General features: G+C 51.7%; 1 protein-coding gene across 1 annotated transcript in view; it reads right to left on the bottom strand.

Annotated features, from left to right (window-relative positions):
* Nucleotides 1–9729: 9729 nt before the first annotated feature.
* The window catches only part of MAN1C1 (mannosidase, alpha, class 1C, member 1), a 152307-nt gene continuing 149621 nt past the window's right edge, over nucleotides 9730–12415 (bottom strand). The window contains exons 11-12 of the mRNA XM_010830079.1: nucleotides 11226–11351; nucleotides 9730–10489 (exon numbers count right to left, since the gene is read on the bottom strand). Of these exons, the coding sequence (XP_010828381.1) occupies nucleotides 10369–10489; nucleotides 11226–11351 (247 nt within the window). The 3' untranslated portion in view covers nucleotides 9730–10368. The remainder of the gene's footprint in view (nucleotides 10490–11225; nucleotides 11352–12415) is intronic.

Raw genomic sequence — 12415 nt, 5'->3', positions numbered from 1 at the left:
GGACTGTGCACTTTGAGTTATATGCCCAGTATCTATGGAAACAGACCAACTGGAAAACCAGGGCCTGGAAGGAAGAGCCCCAGGGCTCATACCTAGACTCTCCTCGCCTAAAAGAATACCCTAATTATCTGTGTAACCGGATAGAATCATACATTCTATTATGCTTGTTGGGATATGACCACAGGTCTGTTGATAATTGTCCACTGTTAACTACCTAGGCTTAAGGCATATGAATCACAGGTTAACTTTGTATCTTTCTTTTTCCTTTGTTCAGACTAGTTTCCGGGAACCTTGTACACTTAGGGTTATAGGTTTTCACAAAACCTGGTCGGGGTCCTTGCCTAAGAGGGGACTCTGCCTTGCACCCACCGGTGTAGTGAACTGCACTCCACTCTCTGCATTGTCCTGAGTGAGTTTGTTTCCCGGGACTCATGGCTACAACAAGGGTAGGTGGTAAGGCCATTTCTGGAAGTCTGAGAGGCCCAGGCTGGGGGCAGCTGGGTCAGGTCTGCTGTGTGGAGATGCCCTGAGCTGCCAGAGAGGCCGCGGGTGTGGGAGTCTGGAGCTGTGAGCTGCTGGACTGCAGACTTGGAAGCTGCCAGTCTCCAGATGACATCTAAAGCCCCCAGATTCAGTGAGATCTCAAAGGAGGGTGAAGAGGCCTTCAGCCTGTGTGGCCTCAGCAGCTGAACGTGGTCCCAGACGTGGCCAAGCCTTGGAGTCTGAGTGGCTTTGGCTGGATTCACAGGCATGGGGCTGGGACTATGATTAGCCAGAAAATAGATTAATTGGAGGGGTCATGACAGCTTTTGGCTAGACTCTCAGACTGTCCAGGCAGAGAGATTGGTTTCCTGGGGTCAGGAGGGCCCACACAGACTGCTTTATTCTCAGCAGCATTAGCCTGGCTGCCACCAGCGTGGCCTGGGGCCTCTGAACAGAGACCAGGCCCCACCCCTACCCTCGTTGGTCCAAGGAAGTGGGGAGCTTTTCCCCAAGGGCACCTGCGACTCTGAGACACAGTCAGGGTTGGGAATCACTGGGCCAGCGTGAGCACCACCGAGTTTTCCTGTGTGGGGTTTCTGGAGTGCTAAGCATTGAATGCCAAATCCGGAAGAATTTTTCCTTTTTATAAAACCATCCTCCCCGCACTCCTGTTGCTCATTCAGGACTGGAGGCTGAGAGTTTCAAATGCAGAAACAGCGATCTTCCAAACAAGCCACAAAAAACAGCGAATCTGACATTTGGGGGCCTTTAAACAGGGTCAGGCTCAGGAAGAGGTGTGGAGTTAAGAGCCCCACCCTCTGCCCCTCGCGTCTGTTTTGAACTGTGGCCAAGGAGAGGGCAGAGACTGGGGTCAATCTCCTGGTTTGCCCGGGACTGAGGGCCACCCAGTATGAAAAGCTGCAAAGGCCAGGGCGGGCTGCGCTGAGCCAGCCACCCTACAAGGGAGGGAGGAGCATGTCTCAGGTGCCTCCAGGGTGTTTTATTTCATAAGCTCTGATCTTAGTTGTGTGCTTCAGAGGTTTGAGCCACAAAGGATAGAAAAGGGCTTTGTGACAGCCAGACAAAAAAGCATGAAGGTCCTTCTTATATAAGAGATAAGTCGTTATAGGTTGTCTCTTATCAACTGAGACAGAGGAAAACTCAGTGGAGTTTTTATAATTCAAAGACTAAGAAAGGAATTAAATTTTGTGCTGAAATTAGTGATGGACGAGGTCAGCAGGGGATTCACTCTGGAGAGGGCAGGTATTGATAGGAAGCAGCAGGAAGATTTTCTGGGGACTGGAAATGTTGTGTCTTGATGAGGGAGGTGGTTTTAAGGTCTGTGTACATACGGGTCAACATTTCTTCAGCTGTATGTTTAAGATTACTATCCTTTACATTTGTTGCTGAATCTGCATTAAACCTAAAAGGTTTTGTTTTTTTTTTTAAAGTAAATATTCCTATGACATTAGGCACCTTCAGTTTTCAACTGTTTTTCACTCTATTTTTAGTTCGGGGCAGGGCTGAATATAAAATAAGAAAACCCCCTTCCAATCTTTTAAAGAAAAGTTTCATTTAAAACCTCATGGAGAAACAGGACTAATTAAAAACATGGGAAATGAAAGTAGATTGAAGGGAGGACATGGGATTGGAGGGGGAGAAAGGGAGGGATTTCCTTAAGGGCAGGTTGAGCTCGGAGACAAAGATGAAAGGGAGGAGGAGGCGGACAGTCTCGAAGGAGGTTGGAGGTAATGAATTGTTCCTCAACAGGAGGGAACCCAGAGAGACTTAACAGAGATGGAGGCAGGATCTCAGACAGCAGGTCTGATGTTTTCCCGGGGGGCTAGGGCAGGGCACCCTTACGGGGAGCCCTTAAAGCCATGATGGGCAGCGGCTGTCAGGGCAGGCCCCTTGGCCAGTGGGTGAGCAGGGAAAAGTGTGGAGGTCATATGGAGATTGTAGGTGAGGAGCCACATACCGGAGGGAAAGCCCTGGAGAGGTGCAGAGTCAAGACCCTCCAGGAGGTGTCAGGCAGACCACAGGGCAGAAAGGGAGGGGGTGCTCCGGGCATGTATGTGGAATCCAGGCCTGTGGGGGACACTTCTGGAAGGCCATCGTCTCCTGGTTAGCATTCCCCATGAGGGGAGGGCGTGAAGGTGGACAGTACTGTGTCTGAGACCTGGAACTCACTGACTTCCTGCCTGCCTGGGCCCCACAAACAGCCTTGATTCTGCACATACAAGGGAAGGAGAAGGGCCATCATTGGAAGCAACTTCTATTTTTAAAACACCCAGCTGGGCTTGTTGAAAGGCGGACGGGGGGCGGGGGGCGCGGGCAGAGAGGGGAGTGGAAGCTGCAGGAACAAAGGTCAAAGGAAAGCTGGGGTGGCTTGAAGTCTCCCGGCCTGGGACCAGAGGAACCCAGAGACCGAGGACAGGCCGTGGAACATCCGGCAGAGGGCGCTGGGCTCTCTCTGCACTCCTGGGGGCACTGGTTCCAGAAGCTTCTGCTTAGGAACCCAAGAATGGTTTTCCACTGAGACTGATATAAGGGGAGAAAAAAAAGAATTCTTAGGCATCTCCACTCAGAAGGGAGAGGAGGCTTTCAAAAATGTAAAGGAGATTATCTCAGGCCCCAGCTTAAAACCCCACCTAGGTTCTTGCTGCTCTCAGATGAAGAGCAAACCCCGCCCAGTTCTGGAGGCCCTGCAGGTTGGAGCCCGGTCAGTCTCTTCCAGCCAGTAGGACCACGCCTCCCCGTGGCTTGCTGACTTCCCGCCCCTCAAACAGACCAGAACTTCCTCTGCTGAGCTTTGCGCCAGGGGCTGGTTGTCCCCTCTGCCTGCGATGCTCCGTCACACGTGTCAGCTCCCCGGGGAGTCCCTGACCTCCCCGGTTCCTCTCACATGTCCCTTGTCTGTGGTTTCTCCGCCTGCACTCAGCTTGCGGATGTATCTGAGGTTTGGTCACTAGCCCGGAAGTCCTGTGGGAGCAGCCACCGTATCTGTCGTGTTCTCAGCTGCAGTTTTAGCACCTCGCTCTTCACTCTTCATGGGGCAGGGATGGTAAAGGCTACTTGTTGAATTACAAAAGCCTGGAGGATTCTGGAACCGAGGCTGGGGCAGCAGCCCTGAGCCCCATAACCCAACCTCAAGAACTAACTGGATGGGAGAAAGCACAGTCAGCCTGGTAGGGGATGGACCTGGAGCATCACTTTCAGGGATAATGGCCAGAGGGAGTGGAGTTTGCTCGTCGATGCTAACCTCCAGCTGGTGCTGGGATTCTTCACGTCCTGTTGAGTCTGACCCCAGAAAAGCAAGATGTTCCAGAAACTTGGGGTCAGATTAGGTCAACATTGGGGGTGGTGACAGGGATGTAGGAGATGGCTCAAGAGGCAGGTGGGGCTGTAGGAACCCTAACATCCAAGAGACCCTGACATCTAAGGAAAACAATTGAGAGCAGAATTTTTATTCTGGTCAAGACTGAGCAGAACAAAAAAATGGAAAAGGAGGAGTTTTGACTTCAATTTGTTTGGATTTCAGTTTTCATCATAAAGGAGGTTTCATTGTGAATTTTATTTATTTTTTGAGGAGAGAATTCATTGTTTGGAGGGTGTTTGTATTGTTCAAAACGGGGGCGGGGGGGCGCTTCTTATTTGGTTTATGGCAGGACCTCTGATGAGCACACACAGAGTTGAGGCAGAGGGATATGGAATGGAGACAGGCTAGGCATGGGTTTTATTCTGGGGTGTGGGGTGGCTTTGGGGATCAGTCAGCATCGGTTCTCCCATATCTACCTGTGCCAGGGTCACCTGAGGGCTTGTTACAAAAAGACTGCTGGTGCCCCCAGAGCTGCTGATTCAGTCGATCGGGGCAGGCGGGGGGTGGGGGGTGCCTGAGAACTTGCATTTCTAACAAGCTCCCGTGTGCTGCTGGTGCCTGGGGCTCGGTTCAACACTCTGGGAGCGTGACCTAAGGATGCTTCAGTTCTGAATCATTCTGTGGCCCTTTTCAGGTCTCAACACAAAACCCCCTTTTCAGGTCTCAGGGGAGCTCCAGAAGGAACAGTGACTGGGGGCAAGGGGCTCCCAGTGGGGTCAGGACCGTCTGGGTGTGTTCCCCCGCCACCGCCAGGGAGACAGCCAACCCCTGATGACTGCAAGGCTGGCCAATAAATCCTAGGGCTTAGGAGAGGGAAGTCAACGGGTGTGTTTGTGTGTGCACATGAGTGTGTATTTGTGTGCTTGTACATGTGTGTATGTTTGTGCACACATAACTGTGCATGTATGTGTGTGTGTGTGCATGTGAGTGCATGTGCATGTATGTGAGTGTGTGTGTGAAACCTTTTCCTCAGCATGCTCTCATCTCAGCCCCCAGACTGGAGAGTGACAAACAGGTCGGGCCTGTGTCCTCACTCTCTCGGTGGGACAAGGGCTGGGCTAATCTAGTCGGTCTTCTCCTGTGTAAATAACTGCCAGCCTTGCCTCCCTTCCAAGGAGGGATTCAAGGTCTCCAGGAAGAGGAAAGACAAATAGGATCTCAAACACCTTCCAAAGCAGAGACGCCTCTCTGCCAGCATCCTGGACAAGCTCTCAGCCTCTTCCTCCAGCCGGCCACTCCTGCCCGAGCATCCTTCACAAACTCACTGGGCCTTGGAAGCCTGTGGACAACCTACAAATCTTCATCCCCATTTCCCAGTTTTCGCAGATTCAGGGCTAACGGCAATATGCTCGTTCCATGCGAAAAGCAGAAAATGTTCAGATTTATTGCTTGGAGAGTTCGGTCTGTCTCTTGGGCCTGGTTGATGCAGTTTCTCCAAGTTTCATAGCATTTTGTTAAAAGAAGAATTTTTGACAGTAGTGTTTTCCTCACATTTACTCAAGGTTTATAGTTTACGAAGAGTGTTCACGTAATAACGATAATCACTATAGGTACTGAGTTCCAACACCGGGGAGCTCAGTTAACCCTGGAAACCACTCTCCCTTTCCACAGACAGAAAAGCAGAGGCCCAGAGAGCTTAAGGGACTTGCCTGAGGTCACACAGCCCAGGGAAAGGACAGGGTGGAGCTGAACCCAGGTTCATTTGGTTTCAGCCTGCGTTCCTCCTCTCCTTTGTCCTTCTTTCCTTCAGCCTGACGGAATGCATTCCAATCCGCAGAAAAACTGAGTGAGAAAAAACACAAAACAAATCAAAAGCCAGAGGCTTTTGCAGAAAACAGAGGCTGGAATGCATACAAAAATAAACACGTACGTTCAAGGGAACCCTCAGGTCCCCAAACAATATGTTTTGTGTAAGATTCTTTCTGTAACGATGCAGGTGGTCGAGGGTCCAGTGGGGCAGGTGGTCAGCGAGCAGAGGACTGACTTTCTAAGTTTGAGGACTGCACTGTCCAAACAGTGGCCAGGAACCACACACAGCTATTGAAATTTAATTAAAATGAAGCGAAAAATTTAGTTCTTCAGTCGCACTTGCCACATTTTAAGAGCTCAATATCCATATGTGGCTGCCCTTTTGGACAGCAGGGATCTAGACCATTTGCATCATCACAGAAAGTTCTACTGTATAGCATTGTTCTAAGCCCCCACCGAGCCTGCTCCTGTCTTACCCTGGCTGTCCTGGAGGAGGGGAGCCGCAGCGCAGGGACAGACGCCTATTCTAAGGCAGGTTCCTCTGTAGTCGAGGTACCTATAGCTGCCATCCCAACACCCCAAGTCCCTCTACTTTACTCTGGAGAGGCGACAGCACAAGGGAAGCAGACAAAGGCCAAAAACCGAAGGACTGGCCGTTAACTGAGGCCATGCTACTCAAAGTGCGGCCCAAGGACTGGCAGCTTCAGCGTCTCCTGGGAGCTCGTTAGGACGCTCCATGCCAGACTCTCTGAATAAGAACCTGTGTTTTAACAAGACCCCCAGGTGATTCAGGAGCACATTTAAATTTGAGAAGCTGTGACTTAAGAGATAGGCTGAGCGGGATCAAAATACTGTCCCAAATATAGGAAACCAATCAGATATTTTTAGACACACAAAAAAATAGCATCAGCACCCTGTTCCCCCAGTAGTGTGTGATTAAACATGAGTCACAGAGGGCTGAGCATCTCTGCACCACGTGATTAATCAGCATATTTCCTAGGTTAGGCCCCTCGGGAGGAGCTAGGGCGAGCTGGCCCATTTCCCATCCCTAGCACCTTCTTAGACCAAGATGAGGTCACCTCTCCAAAGCAAAGAGAAGAGAGCTAAGACTCACATCCTGGGTCTCAGGGATGCTGCCTTTATATCAGATTTTCTATTTTTGCCTTTTCTTTCCAATGCGTCTGGCTTTGAACTTTGTAAATTGCCAAAGACACAATGCACTGTATAAAGTCAGCCTGAACAAACACACAGTCCTTTAAAGGGAAGCACCTGGCAAAAGACTGTGTCCCCTCTTCCCGGGGATGTGATGCCCCGCAGGCCCCAGTGCCTGGAGCCAGGTGCTAATGAAGCTTTCTGGGAAGGAACCAGCAACAAACCAATCCATGAAGAAAACAGGTGGTTCCATCCGCTATGAGGGCAAAGACGAGGCTTAAAATGAGCCTGGCAGCACGCTGCCTGCCTCCCCGCCACCCCTTGAGCTGGGGACGGAGAGGTCTGCTTCCAGAATGGTTCCAGAGCTCAGATTCTTCCTTCATTGCAGATGACTCACCCTTTTATTCCCCTCTCCTCTCAGCCTACCTTGGGTCTTACTTATTTTTATCCCCAGAATGGAGTTAAGTTGCCAAAGGGACGATATTTCTCCACCTGCAAGGGCCCTCCTGGAGGATGAATTTTAAAATATTCATTTTTACAACTTGCTCCGAGCTATAATGCAGAAGATAAGAATGCTGTGGGGAGGAGAGGGGGGCAGCGACATGGGCCCAGCAGGGAAGCCTGGGGCCTTGGGGAACTGCTAAGTGGCTCTGCCATGAGAGACACCCCAGGAATTGACTCCAAGGGGTTGGACCTGGGAAAAGGGGAAAGGGTCAGTGTGCTTTCATAACTCTCTTTATAATACTGAGAAGAATCAAAGCCCGACCTAAGAATAGTCCTGCTGTTTTTGCCTTGTCAGCAGACAGATGTGTCGTTTTGGTAGCAAACCTCATTTTTTCTCCAGGGAACAGCCCGTTGCCCATTGCATGGGGTGGTCAAGATGCCTTGCCTTCCCCTTGGCTAGGGGCACGTGACCCAGGTCAGGCTGTTTGGAAGCTCGCGTCCTTGAAGGGAGACACAGTAGAATCTGGAGCTAACATTTGGATTCACCCGTACTGGTGGTGGTGCCTGGGGAGGCTGCCCCCTGATTCTTGCAACCTGGACCCCTGGCAACATCTTCTTTCCTGTCCTTCTTGAGGTCTGGCTGTTCTCTCCTGAGCCACTCCAAGGCATTCTAATACTGTATTGTTATTATTAATTTTTCTTGCTTAAGTTAGAAAGTGTTGGTTTCTATTATTTGTAGCTAAAGAATCGGAACTGACACAAACCCAAATGCCCAGCAATCGGGGCTTAAAAGCATGATACAGCCCACGATGGAGTACTATACACCAGGTACAACAACAAGACACAGGCACAGAAAAGATGCTTACAACATATAGTTTAGTGCAGAGCAGATTCTAATAAAACAGGATGCCATGGTATGATACAATGCTTGCAAAATATACTCTGTACCATCATAGAAAAAGGTCAGGAAAAAAATATAACAGTATTTATTCTGGTGCTGACATATTCAGTATTTCCCTGATGCTGGGAAATACTGACAGCAAAAAGAAGGGGGCAGCAGAGGATGAGATGGTTAGATAGCATCACTGACTCAATGGACATGAATTTGAGCAAACTCCAGGAGATAGTGGAGGACAGGGGAGCCTGGCATGCTGCAGTCCGTGGGCTCTCAAAGTTACATGACTTAGTAACTGAATGACAACATTTATTCTGGAGGGTAGGAAGGGGAATGGTTTTTCTTTCAGCTTACCATAAAGATATTCCTAACTGTTCTATGATATTTGTGTAATGACTCTTCCGTTTTGCTTTAAAAAAAAATGGGCCCAAGCAGGTTACACTTTCTTGGTGCCTGTCAAGAGTGATTTGCTGGGTTTAGGCAGCAACTTATTTACCAAGTGCCAGGGCTCCTGCTACAGCCACAGCTTCCTTGTAGCTCTGACTACTGTTAAGAAGATGCTGGAAATGTCTGAGTTTCCACAACAGGAAGCAGCATCTCCCACAGCCTCAGGGCACCAGCCACATTCTGCTAAGGAGAACCTTATGAGGTGGAGGGTCCACCCTCCACTTGGTGGAAAAGAGAGGTTCAGAGAGACAGGAGACCTGCCCAGGTCCCCCCAGTGGGGGTTTAAAGCCAAGTCACCTGGCCCAGGGCCTCAGCATCCCAGGGTGCTACTCAAGTTCACTAACAGCCAGAATGAAGTGGCTGAGCCTGGAGACGGACTCAGAATCATCCTGTGAAGTCAGCTGGGTAGACACGCTGCCGAGGGGTGAGGGTGAGTGAGGAGACGCTCTCCCCAAGCTGCTGGGGCCTGAACTCTTTGCCCTGCAGAATGGTGGCCTCCCAAGGGTGGAGGTCAGGGGGAGAGCAGATTTGTGGGCTGCCGTCTATGGGGTCGCACAGAGTCGGACACGACTGAAGCAACTGAGCAGCAGCAGCATCTTCCCTTCCAGGTCTCAGCTTGAAGGTCATCTGCTCACAGAGGCTCTCCTTGACTGCTCCTCTAAGGTAGGTCTCGGCCTGCTTGTCTCCTCTGGAGCATTTCATGGAACTTTTGCAGTCATTCTGCTCCATGGTGTCTCCCTGCTTGACTACATGCTCCCTGAGGGAGAGGCTTCTGACTGTTCCACTCACAGTTGTGTGCCCATGTCTGGCCCCCTGCAGACACTCACCAAGTAGCTGCAGAACGATGGAATAGATGAAGGCTGGATGGGGTTGGTGAGCAAACCATAGGGGCTGGTCTCCCCTCTGCCTTCATTGGCTGTGTGACCGCAGGCATGTTACTGCCCCGCTCTGGGTCTCTTCCAAGCCAGTATGTTTAACTTCATGTATAAATATCCAACCCCATTGAAAAGGTTGGCCTCACCCTTGCTGAGTATCTTAGGACCGATGTAAGGGAAGGTAACAGAAGTTGGCATCTTTACTAAATTATACCTTAAATCAACTGCTGGTTGATTTTTCTTTCTGATGATAACATTGCCGTGGTTTCCCCAGGAGTCACTGATGTGCAATGAACCCAATTGTATTTCTTATTCAATAAACTCTTTTATTGTAACTTTACAGATTTTTCCATTACAGTAATGAAAACAGGACTAGTGATTCATAACTGGCCCAAATCAAAGGGGAACTCTGCCTCAAATTATAAGGTGAATGACACATAATTGAACATATAGTAAATGTTGGGCAAAAGGAATTCAAAATACAGAAAATGGGGTCAAGATTTTGTGTGTGTGAGTGCAAACACTTTAAGGTTGGGTTTATCAGGATGATAGCATTTTTGAAAGCACATGAGTTTGGAAACTATATTTATAATCTGTGATAAAACACAACTGTAGAGAAAAGGCAAAATCAAGCAAAACCCAATAAACCGCCTAAACGAAAGGAAGTAAATCGAATCCACGGGGCTGCAACGCAAACCTCTGGTGCTTTGGCCCTGGAACGGCGAGAGAGCAGGTGTCACAGAAATTCTCCGTGGAAAGGAATGTCTGGGCCTGGTGTGACATCTCTGCGTCTCCAAGTCCTGTCTCCTCACAGAGGAAAAGAAGTTGCTCGTCCGACACATTGGCTGGGTCTGCCAGGCAGGGGCCCACGTTCCCAATCCATTTGAGAACAACCCCCAAATCCAGAAGAGGTGACCGGGGAGCAGCAGGGATCCGGGTGGGCGTCAGCCCCCGCCCCGGCCAGAGCTGTCTGAGTGGTTCACGGGGAGCGGGTGGGCCTCTGTGTTGAACACCCAGTCTTCCAGGGAGAGCATGTCATCTTCAGAGAACAGAAGATAGAGATACCTGTGCACAGCGGGGAGGGAGCAAGACAGCCTGTCAGTGCCCCAGAGAAGGGGGATCTACTGGGAACAGAGCTCAGAGCCTGGGGTGGGGGCGGCCTCTGGGACAGGCCTGTGCCCAAGGGGGCAGAGAGGTCGCAGACCCTGAGTTCGTCCAGAGGGCCCAGCCCTGGGAAGGAGCTGTGGACGCCGGGGGGCACATCGAGCTTCAGGCCAGATGGAGCTGCTTCATCCTGCCTCTGTCCCCAGCCCCCACTCTGCACCTCCCCCAAAACCAGCTTCCCCTAACGGAAGGAGCAGACCGTTCCCATCCATCCTGAAGGGCTAAAGCACAAAGGACCTACTTGAGGAAACCGCGAGGAGATAGAGGCCAACTTCCACCCTGGAGAGGAGAGGACGGCGCAGCAGCTGAACTGCTGTGGGGACGGTACCAACGCCATCATGGTGATTACTCTGCCCGTTTTACACAGAACTTAAGTAACAGGCTGAAGAAGTTCACTTCTCACACAGCTAATGCTCAGGTGCGTGGAGTCTGGCCCACCTCACTCTGCGTGGAGAAACTGGCCTGGCCCAGGGCCCCCACCCCGAGTGGGATAACCTCCTGGTTCCCAAGCTCCCATCCCTTTTGGGCGCCCTCTTGGGATGGCAGAACCTGACTGATGGTGATGGTGGAGCCTGCCCCTCCTGCCTGCTTCCCTGCCTGCCTTCTGGCAAGAACACGGGCCAAGCCCCCAACTCACTTTAGAGTCTCTGCCAGGAAGAATGTCTGCTGCCTGTTGTCGTGGTTGGGAACCTTACTGTATACATCCTGGATCCCGGAGAACCCAGCTTCCGTCCGACAGTATTTCTCCAAGGCCTGAAGGAATGGAAGGCAGACATGATGTGGGGAGAGGAGAGGTCTCCCCAAGACCCACGCCTGCCCAGCTCTTTAACAGGTATGCGCCCCCTGCTTCGGCTGGCGACTCCAGCATTGGTGGGGGCAGCAGGCCAAACTCCTCTCCAGGGTTCAGCCACCCTGCGTGAGCAGGCTCCCTGAGCCCTGCCTGAGCTCTTCACCTGGTGGGGACTCACAGGAAGCTTTTCTGCCTCTTGGGGAACTAGACTGGCCTGGCAGACTCCCTCACGGTGGCAGACAGAGGGCAGGGAAGGGGCGGGTGATGTTCCTGGCCTGCAATGTGGGGATTGGACATGGCTCGCCCCAGGGATTCCCTGTAGATATGTGGTCCTTGGGCCAGACTGTGTCCGCCTTCTGCACAGAAATGCAATTTTTACCCACTTAGCATCTATGGGTGGGGCCCAGGGGGACAAAACAAGTGACCTTCAATGGTCAAGAACTAGGGTTCTCAGAAAAGGAGGGGGACTCTGGCCAGTGCAGCGTGTCCGTGAGTCTGAGCAGGCCCTGACCCCCTGGCAGAACATGTGCTCTGGGTGGTCTGGGCCCCCCAGGGCAGTGGGCCAGGGCAGAACAACAGAGGGAGCTCTGCATCCATCCAGGAATCTTCTGGAGTCCCCACCCCTGCCTCTGACACCTGCCCCAAAGAAGGGAAGGATTGGAGGAGCAGAAACCAGAGAGGGGGAGTCCAGGGCTGGGCTGGTTTAGGGAGAGGAGGCAGGTGAGCTGGCAGCCTGCTCCCATTTCAGAGGAGCGATCGACAGCCACCCGCCCAGGCTTCAGGGTCAGAAGGCGGTGACCCTGTGCACGCTGGGCCGCCTCTGGCTGCCGCCCTGCGTTCGCCCCTCCAAGTTGCTGACACTAGTGGGCACTCAACCCTCTTCACAAGCTTGGGGCCTGCTTCTGCCCAGCCGGGGACTCTTGGCCCTGCAACTCAACCTTGACCCTTTGCACTCTCAGCCTTAGCCAGGTGCCAGCCTGGCTGGCCCTTCCTCTGGGCTTTGGACCCTGTCTGGGAGTGGCCAGCGGCCCCCGCCA

Source organism: Bison bison, unplaced genomic scaffold (assembly GCF_000754665.1).
Source record: "Bison bison bison isolate TAMUID 2011002044 unplaced genomic scaffold, Bison_UMD1.0 scf7180017864516, whole genome shotgun sequence".
Lineage (NCBI taxonomy): Eukaryota > Metazoa > Chordata > Mammalia > Artiodactyla > Bovidae > Bison > Bison bison.
This window is presented reverse-complemented; position numbering and strand designations above follow the sequence as displayed.